The 10,673-nt window shown below is 31.7% G+C and overlaps 1 protein-coding gene across 3 annotated transcripts in view; it reads left to right on the top strand.

Annotated features, from left to right (window-relative positions):
* The window catches only part of LOC143197863 (uncharacterized), a 28,140-nt gene extending 24,045 nt beyond the window's left edge, over positions 1-4,095 (top strand). For all 3 annotated transcript variants that reach the window (XM_076406620.1, XM_076406622.1, XM_076406621.1), the window contains one exon: positions 3,787-4,095. In XM_076406620.1, the coding sequence (XP_076262735.1) occupies positions 3,787-3,951 (165 nt within the window). In that variant the 3' untranslated portion in view covers positions 3,952-4,095. The remainder of the gene's footprint in view (positions 1-3,786) is intronic.
* The last annotated feature ends 6,578 nt before the right edge of the window (positions 4,096-10,673 follow it).

A 10,673-nucleotide genomic window follows, 5' to 3' on the forward strand; every position in this document is an offset into this window, starting at 1 on the left:
GCCTTTGAAATTTGAGCGTTTCCCCATTTCCCCCCAACGGGACCACCGCAAAAAAAAGAATTTTGAAAGTCGGTCCACAATTGATGGAGAATAGAAACTTAGAAGTTGGTTAAAAACAAGCTAAACATCCGAGAAACGTTAATATTAGAAATAGTTTTCAAAATTCTCTCATTCTATTAGAAACATAGATTTTACAAAAGAAATTGGTTAATCTCTTGATATTTCATAAATCTAATTAAAATCGTTACAGTTTAGTGTTTAGAAATAAAACAAAAACCATATTGATTTAATTTCGATTATTGGTTAAACACTGTACTTCAGATCGGATATTTCCTGTTTTAAATCTATTATTCAAATAAAAAGAAACAAATTTTACCGTTATGTGGTTACTTTAATTAAAGTCAATACTCGAAAGCCTTGAGCAATATTTACCTTACGAAACAAACAATAAAAAATATAGTAAAGCTCAACTTTTTATTACGATTTAAATAACAATTTAAATTCATTGAATAATCATTACTATCCATATTCCTTGAACTGTAACGACCTTACACTGTAAAAATATGTAATACATCAAAGAAGTGGAGTTGCCTAACGCACATAATGTGATGAGCAGTCCGTCCTGTGTAGACGTTATCAAATTTTCTTAATTTTTTTATATAGAGCTTAAAGATGAACTTTCCTGATAATATCAAGCCGATTTGTAACAGATGGTCGGGTTTAAACTGGTCGCAGTTTGTTGAAACAAAACGGAAATTCGGAGAATCGAACCGACAGGTTTGCGGCATTATATAATAAACATGTTCTTTTAAAATATATTTTTAAAAATATTTCAGTTACTGCTGAATTATGATAAAATTGCGAAGAAAATTTCAAACCTCAGCATCTTTTGTTTCTCTATTATGATTATTAATTTCAGATTATGAACATGTTTGTTTTTATAACACCGAAAAATAACAAAAAACGGTTGTTCTTTATCAAGGAATTATCCAGTTTTATCACAACCGACTTTTTTAAATGAAGCAAACATTTTTAGAAATGTCTGTATTAAAAGGAGCTATAGGTATACAGAAACTACTATATTTTTGTTTTGAATGAAATAATATTTTGAAGCAAATTAACTAGGAATCCGGGGGCGAATATTCAGAATACACCAAACAAACTTCATCATTTTTGATAATTTTTAAAGTGGCACAAGGGTTTTTTAAATTATTATTCAAACAAGATTTTAATAGGCTTATGAGATAGCTTATAGTACCTTTAAAATTATCTAATTAAGTTGAATTTGATCATGAAGTTTATAAAATATTCGTGCAAAAATTGAAATGTTAAAGTGGCGCCTAATTTTTGGTTTTAGCTCTGAGGGGTAGATGATACTTCGAAAATTCATTTAAGAACCTAACAATCAAGATATTGACAAATATTTAACTATGCTATAGCTTCCCGTGTTGTTTATTCATGAACATTGCTTATTTAAATTTCAACATGCACCTACACTATCTTATCGAAAAATAAAATATAATTTGTAGTGGAAATAAAATTACAAAGATGATTTCACGTAATTGTTTAATGAATTACGTTAGAACAATCCTCGAGAGCATAGAATAGCCCAGGAAGCATGCTAACATATTAATGATAATAAACTGAGAAATTGCCAAAAATAAAAATATATTTATTCATAAAGAAGTATAACAATATAATTGTTTAGTAACGTAATAAAAAAAATTAATATATTAGTGATGAAAAACTGAAAAAAAAACAGTAAATATTGTCAAGAATTATATAATGTTGATTCATTTGGGATAAATATATACAAGGGCTACAAGATAAGACTGCTTCCATATAAATAATGTTACTGGTATGTTTTATTCATTTACGCATTATAACGGTATATATCAAAAAACCTAGACACTCAATGATTGGAATAATATTGTATAATCCAATGAATCATCATTTACATTGATTCATACAAATAGCCGGAGCCGGCAGTTTATGTGTGGAGAACCATGAAAGAAGCCTGCAATACCGACTGTCTGCTTCCTATATTCAAGCATGAGAAGGTTCCGTATGACTAACATGTTAGTGACAAATACTGCCATATGCCAAGAGTATAATGGCCATACACATAGTCAAAAAGGTTCAGTTTTGAGTTGAGAAACATCTGAATATAATCTAACCGCCAAATCGTCAAACCTCAGTGAACACTTATAAGCAGTTTTAGAACAAAGAGTGAAGAGTAGATCTCTCCGTTTTCAACAACAGTGAAGCAATCGGCAATTTTAGTATATGAATTGGACAACATTCCGTTCATTTCAACCCTTATTTCTCTTATGATTTAAGCTAAAAAAGACATATAACTTTATATATTATTTATAAAACGTTTTTTGACAAGTGGTTGGCTAACTTGAACCATAAAAAGAGCCAAGGCTACTGTTAAGCATCTAGAAACAATTTTGCCTACTCATTAGATATTTTACAGGGTAACTTCCATTTATATTTCTGTAACATTTTAAATATGAGTAGTCACAACTAGGAAACTATTGTATAATCAACTGTTCATGACTTTTGTTCAATTTTCTCCTTTTCTATATATAACTTCCTTCCATATTTTTTCTGCCTCTTCTCAGTCTTCTTGATTCTGCCAGGGTTTTCCCTTTCGTGAAGTGTTTCTCTTATATACTTAAGCAGATATGCTTATGCAGCTTTCTGATCTTTTTCCACTCGGTCCTTTTTCCTCATATTCTCTTACCTGTCTTGCGTCCGCAATGCGCTGTAAATGTTTCTATTAACTGAGTTGTCTCCTTTCTATAAATTCTTCCACAAATTCAATATTGAAAACCTCTTGACAATACGCATGTCTAGCAACCGATAGTTTGGATTGGCCTGTAAATTGTTTTGTATACTTATATTTACTTTTAGTTTTGATTCATATTTCTTTTTAATATACGAAATAGCTATTTAGAGCTAAGTACAAATTCAGTTTTTTCCAATTCTAGCATTCATTTACTTCTCTTGGCTTTCATTACCTTCGACATCTATACTCAGATCATCACTTTGGATATTTATTACTTCTGTCTCCCCATCATCATAAATTTCGTCATTCCAACTCCTCTTAATACCGTAATCCACCTGTTTAGTAGTTTCTGAAGGTGATTTTTCCGTATATGTAGTCATGTTTTGTCCACCTGACATGCTAATTCATCCATTAATATTATAAACGGTGTTGCCCTTTAACTTCCTTCTTGTCTTAATGCTACTTATGATTATATTGAAGCTATTTATCCCGGATATTTCTTAAATTATTCATAAAATATTGTTTCTTACACCTCTTTGTTTCACTACAACCCAATGTATTTTTCTAATTACTCTGTGAAATGTTTTTTTTTTTCAAATCAACAGAAGCTAAATATATGGTTTTTTATATAAGTTTATATAAAACTTCATATATTTATAAATTTCAATACTCGTCTCGTCTTTATGCAATATTTACTATTTATTTTATACAATACTATTATCAGTTTAGAATTTGTAATAACTTTAATAAAAACATGTTTCCATACAGTTCTGTCCTTTCATAATCTATTTGAAAATGTAATTGTTAAGAGGAAAGTAACAAGAAGCAAATGTCTTTGATGTTATATAGAAACTATACAAAACATCAATAAGAGAAATAGTCATGAAAAACGATACTACCATAACATTTTCTGTTTCTACACAGACATAGATAAAACACACTTTCGGTATCTTGTATTAATTCTAATTTTATTCATTTTTTTTTGGACTCAGGCTGTTCGGCTTCCAATCGCCGCGGGACCCGGTGCTCTGGTGTCCGCCGACTGGGAACACCGTGGAGGGTACCGCCTCATAGCAGACGACGTAAAACCGGTCACAGAAGATCAACCCGACGATTTCAAGTACGACTTCAGGACCAAAACGCACTCGATCCGATGATGGCACTACGTGTCGATTAATATTAGGACGTGTTGGTTATATAGATATTTATTTTTTTATTGTACGCTCCAGAAATTATTGTTAGATGTTAGTGAAGATGATATCGTTTTTATTGTTTTGTTCAAATATATGTTTGTAAATTGACATTGGTACTGTGATTATTTATAAACTTAATTTGTTTAATACAAATTTCCATATTCCTACAGAATTATCAGGCCTATAAAAGAATTTGTCACAGATGGTGTTAAATTGCATCGGATACATTTGTAACCAACTTTATGTTGAAGCCTCACTGACGGGCTTCACTTTCAATATGTGTCATATCATCGAAAGTCATAATTTTGCCTTTGCAATCTCTTTGCTTAAATTTCAAAAAAAGAGAGCTTTAGGTTATTGAATGCTGTGTGAAGCTTATGGCTACCATGCTTCATCGATTTCATTGTGTAAATACTGGTTTCGGCATTTTAAAATAGATAATTTTGACCTCGAAGGGAAAGACAGCTCTGGACAGCCAAAAAAAAAAGGAAAAAAACAGTATTTGAAGGTATTACTACTTCAGATTACTATATTTTCGACGTATGAATCCGTTACCTGTTGAAGCAGCGTTTAACTTTTCATGCAGATATAAAAAACGGAAAACGGATTCATGGGTAGCTTCAAAAGATACATCGTCCTTTCGAGATGGAATCTGAAACGTCTGAAAGAAGGGAAAAGTAGCCGCTACCGATGTAGTATAATTTCAATAATATATTAGGTCAATTGAAATGTTCCCGGCCTGACACCTAGATGGCGCTACCAGAATTAAATACATATGTTTTTTTAATTTGCCCTAACCCTCAATAGATGCGTGTATAAATTTGATAGCTGTCGGATCATTACTTTGTGAATTATAGCATTTTGAGTGTAGCAACTTTTGTTATTGTGAAAAATATGGATAAAAAAGAATTACGCGTCTTGATAAAATAATGTTTTTTGAAGGGAAAATATGCAGAAGAAAAAACTTGGCTTGATGTCGAGTTTCCGGACGCTACTCCAGGAAAATCAACCATCAAGGATTGGTATGCTAAGTTTAAATGTGGTGAAATGAGCACGGAAGACGGTGAACGCAGTTGACACCCAAAAGAGTTTGTTACCGACGAAAACATTTTAAAAATCCACAAAATGATTTTGAATGACCGTAAATTGAAATTCACGAATGTTTGGGAATGGGAAAGGTCTGTGCAAAGTGGGTGCCGCGCGAGCTCACCTTTGACCAAAAACAAAGATGAGTTGATGAGTCGCAGCAGTGTTTGAAAATGATCAAGCGTAATAAACCCGAGTTTTCGCGTCGATATGACACAATGGATGAAACATGGCTCCATCATTTCACTCCGAAGTCCAATCAAGAGTCATCCGAGTGGACTGCACACGATGAACCGACTGAGTCATCCGAGTGGACTGCACACGATGAACCGACTACAAGGGGTGGGAAAACAGCAACAGTCGGCTGGCAAGGTTGTGGCGTCTGTATTTTGAGATGCGCGTGGAATAATTTTCATTGACTACCTTGAAAACGGAAGGACCATCAACAGCGGCTATTAGATAGCGTTAATGGATCGTTTGAAGGAGGAAATCGCCGAAAAACGGCCGCATTTGAAGAAAAAGAAGAGGTGATCGCCGAAACTGAGGCCTATTTTGAAGCAAAGGACAGATCGTACCACAAAAATGGTATTGAAAAATTGGAGGGTCCCTATAATCAGAATGTCACCTTTGAAGGGAATGTTGAATATATGTTCTTTGTGTTGAATAAAAAAAACTAATTTTGCCAGAAATATGTGTTTTACTATAGTAGGCCGGTGAATTTTCAATTGTTCCAATTTTTTACAATAAAGCTTCAAGTTAAAAGAAATCCTTTTAAACTAATTTGTGGGCTTAATATGTTTATGAATATATATCATCTTTAATCAAATAATATAAATTTAAATGTTTCAACACAAAATTCTCCCGAACATTAAAATTATAATATCTGCCCATCATGTGGTTACTGCTAAAATTAATATTAAAATTCGTTTTGTAACAGTGAAAATTTTCGAATTTTAAACAACTCTACTAAATTTTTATCAAAAATGCGTAGACGCAGCACAGTCACACGTTCATTGGCTCCTTGACTGTTGGTGTCTCTGGTGATTTAACTACCCTGTTATTATATAAAAATATTTCCTGACAAGTGAACTAGATTTAAGGTAACTATTAACTTTTTTATCGTTTTGAGTGCGTGAAAATTGTGTCAATTGAGTTAAAATGAACAAAAATTAACTGTTAGAATCCGCTGTAGGGGCCATCTGTGGTCAATTCTTTGAACAGCGACCAATATCCTAAGATCGTGTATAGAATACTGTTAACAGTATACAGTATGTGGTACAGATGGCGCAGTTTCTTTTATTTTAACTATTAGGGCCATAGACCATATTTTTTGTTTTTTAGGCTGAGATTTTGATTGAATCTAACCGTTTTCCAATTGTATTGGTACGTAGCTGTTGTATCACTCCATAAGCACAAAATGATGGGTGTAAATAACATTTTCAAGAAAATACAATATAGAGTAAGAATTATTGTGTCAGTTTTGAATATTTCTGTTGATTTGTTAGTCTTCACTCTTTCCTTGATAATATGATAGGTTTTCATGATTTTGGAACTATTAATCATTAAATGAATCATAAGAATTCAACGAAATATTTCTGTATTAAATATATAGGTGCAAATAGTACTTTATTTTTTATATATTTTTCATCCCCTATAAAGTATACATTTGTATATTTAATTAATATATAGGAGCCTTGTTTCGATTTTGCAGAGTTGAATTTGGTTTCTAAGATGGTCCTTAAAATATTCTTCAACTCCATACCCTCAAAAGGGATTCTGAAAAAATATCGATAAGTCGATTTCTTGGGTCTTCTGATTCTTTTGGGATATTTTTTTCAAAAAAATATCGTTAGTTGTAAATGAAAGTATCGAACTTTTAGTTGCCAAGTAATATATCGATATTAAAAGTTATGTAGGTTAAGGAGAATATCGACCTTTTGTTTTGGTATTTGTTCTCCCGGTTATCAAGTAAATATGGTTTGGTATCGATATTTTTTGTTCCCCGATTTATCGATATATCGATACTGTTTAAAATATGGATATATAGTAAATTTAATAATATCCGCGGACGACATCCCTGGTTCTTAGTTCACATAGCGGTACTACATCTTTTCCATGTTCCAAAAAGAAAATTGGTATCGAGCATGTTACTGCATTGAATAATTGCAACTATATTTAAAATGGCAAGTATTTCTTTCCATGTATGTTCTTCTACTTGAAAAATTGTTGTATTATTACTGAATTCAACACTCATTGTAGCTATAGGCATACAGTTTACAGTAGCCCGTCGAATAAAACAGCCAATGCATGTCGTCAAAATGTATGACATCAGCACGGGGTAATGTTGTGGCATCAACGAATTTCCGCAAAATCAAAGAGTTATTGCTTGTATATCTCTCTCCACTCGCATGTCTATTATATAAATCCATATTGTCCACACACATCAATTTGACTGATTTGAACATACAGTGAGGGGAAAAGGCTATACACAGAACACTCTGTGGCTATATTGTTCACCCATTTAATCTACTGTGTATCTTTTTTCAGGCTTGTTCCTTAAAAAGTAATTTACATAAAATACAATTTCATATCTCATATATATTTACCAAGTAACAATTTCAAATAGATTTCCCATTCCTCAATTGCACGCTAAATCCCAATAAATGTATCAATTCACTTGTTGGGATTATTTTATTGCAGCGTGATATGGTATGATGCATTGATTACAATAATACTGATGGTTCCTCCAAGTTATTTAGTTGATTTTGAAACCAATACAACCTTTACCTTTTCCCTTTTTCTATCAGCTTCTGTTATCTTTGTAATATCTTTATTAGCTACTTGCCATACGTGGCCCAATGTTCCATTTTGAAATATTCATGGTTCATCTAGATTTAAATAACGAATCTGATTTTTATTATGTGTTATCAAATTTTCCTTAATTTTGTTATATGGTCTTGAAAGCAATGTCTGGAAGTTCCATTAGTCTTCTTCGTGCGTTATCTTTACACCATTTAAAATGTGTTTTCTAACACTGACTGAAGGGATAACCTACATCCCTAAAACAGATGCTAAGATTTCTAAGAATACTTTCTAGACTGACTATTTTCTCTAAAATAAATATACTAATTATGTATTGAAATAACTAAACTTTTTTTATATATATCATACATTTGATATATTTGATACATACTTATCATCAAGGTGATTTTGATTGAGCATGCGCTTCGTAGGAAGTGTTCACTTTCCTATTTGGCGAATCCAACATCATATTATATTCCTAATTTTTTGATATATTTTAGTCACAGTGATTTTATTCTAAAATTATTTTCAATAAAATCCGCAGCAACATAACATTTAACGTGACGCAATTATCTCGGTCCTGCTCGAAGTAAACTGATTAAAGGCAGAGGTTTTTAACCTCTAATTATTATTACTGATGTTAAAAAGAATTTTGTATACATTTGACAACACGGTCGACTAGTAACCACACTAATCGAATTTTATAGATTCATTCCGTTTCATATTCATATTCGACGTTATTTATGATGTGTATTAGTTGTTTTATTAGACAGGAATTTTAGCGGCCCATGAAATTATTTGGACTACCTAGAAAATAAAATAATTTAAAATATAAAAGAGAAATTTCAATTAGTCATTATTTATTAATCAATTCCATTGATTCAACATTCACGATATAACGCCATGCAAAATATGGGAAATATGGTCTTTCTACGCCTCTGTTTGAAGTGAATAAAAGAGCAAGTGCGCGCTCTGGGAGATTCCCGCATCGACCTCTCGGAATGGGTTTCACTTTCTCTAATTCGCATAATAAACTGCCCGCCATGTGATATAAAACCGCTACGGGCGCTTCCTTGATAGATCTCATCAACGTTCTTAAGACTACCAACACTTAATGGTGGGTACAGACCTGAGCATTTGGGTCTAATTTCGTGGGAAAATTGAAAATGCGCATGAGCAGAACTGAATTCGGCGAACATTCGTGATGAACAGGTTTCAAAATTGGTTCAAAGTCGTAGTGCGCATGCACTTTGCTTAGTTCCAGTGTTCGCCACAATGACTTTCAGCGCTTGGTTCACGACCAGAACCCCACTCCAGGAGCCGAGGACCTCATCAACAAATTTGATTATGAATGACATATATTTTGGCTTCCTGTTCTTCCAGTTCTTCTTCCTGAGAAAATAACTCATTTTTTATTGTAATAAATAAATATGTGTTTTATATCTTTTAATGATTAATAATAATACATATAATTATATAAAGACCTCATAAAATATTTAAATTTTATTTGCAGGAATCTTATTATGATATCTGAAATAATATTTAACTTTGATTTCTATTTTGCCAATGGTAATTACAAAAAAACGTGTCGAAATTATGAATTGTTTTTCTTGTCTCTCATTGAAGGGAATTACATTTATATTTACATTATTTTTGAAATAATATGGAAAAAGTATTTCACAACTGGTGAGAGAAATATGTTTAATAATAATCTCAATTATTAACAACATGAAAATATTATGTTTTCCAACTAATTTTATTTAATTCATAGATCAAAGCAAACATTTTAAAATGTGACGAACACATCAACATGTAAAAATAATCACCCATTAAATGCACTATACTAAATAATCCCTTCATAGCTTCTTTCCAAAAAGAACTATATATTGGACTTAAAATATAAAGTAAAACTCATTAAACACAGTAGATTAAGAGAAGTTAGTCACTTACCTACGTTATTCTTTAGACAGCAGATATATCACTAGTTTCAACGGGTTACTCCTTCATTTTTTCCAAGATATATCTCAAACTCTGCTCTATACTCTGCTTGTTAGCAAGTTTAATTTTTACTTTATAATTTGAAAAGATATTAGCATAATATCCTCTTATAAGGACTGTGGCTCTTCCATCCAAATCATCTTGCATTTGTCATCATTTGTTTTTTCGTGCTACTTAGCCATCATGTCTGAAATAATTTAAACCAAGTTAACAAATATTTCACCTTCAAAATAGTAATAAAATATATGCAAAATACATCATACAGTAAATACAAATTTGTACCTTTTTATATAATTCTTGTCACTATTCTTGAGGGATGTATTGCCTGATGACTCCTTTTATATATTTTGTGCCACCAAATAAAGGTAATATTCTTAATATAAGGTTTTATTATGTCTACCTCATAGTGAAATTTGTACATATACATCCTTTACTCTTTACTCTTGGGACTGAATATATCTTCTGATGATTTTGGATCATTTTGTAATCGTACAGAATTGCAAATGTTTGAAATCTCTTCAGGAATCTATAAATAGAATTCCGAACATTCGCTTCGTTCAATTCTGTGCTGACCATAACAGACATGCTATTGTTCGTAAAATCAACGAATTAAAAGTAGTAATTATTCAAATCTCTAAACAAACATCAAGTTATTTAATAAACCATTAACAAATCACGAATAAAGTAAACCCACTCTACGTATTTTAAAGCTTATGCAATAATATAACGTTATTTATTGCAAAGCCAGAACTTGAAGACCTCTTAATAAATAGAAATTTTCCGTGATTTATTATCTATAC

The sequence above is a fragment of the Rhynchophorus ferrugineus genome, unplaced genomic scaffold (assembly GCF_030347505.1).
Source record: "Rhynchophorus ferrugineus isolate W39M unplaced genomic scaffold, kcgeb_rfMv2 rfM6, whole genome shotgun sequence".
Taxonomy (NCBI): Eukaryota; Metazoa; Arthropoda; class Insecta; order Coleoptera; family Curculionidae; genus Rhynchophorus; species Rhynchophorus ferrugineus.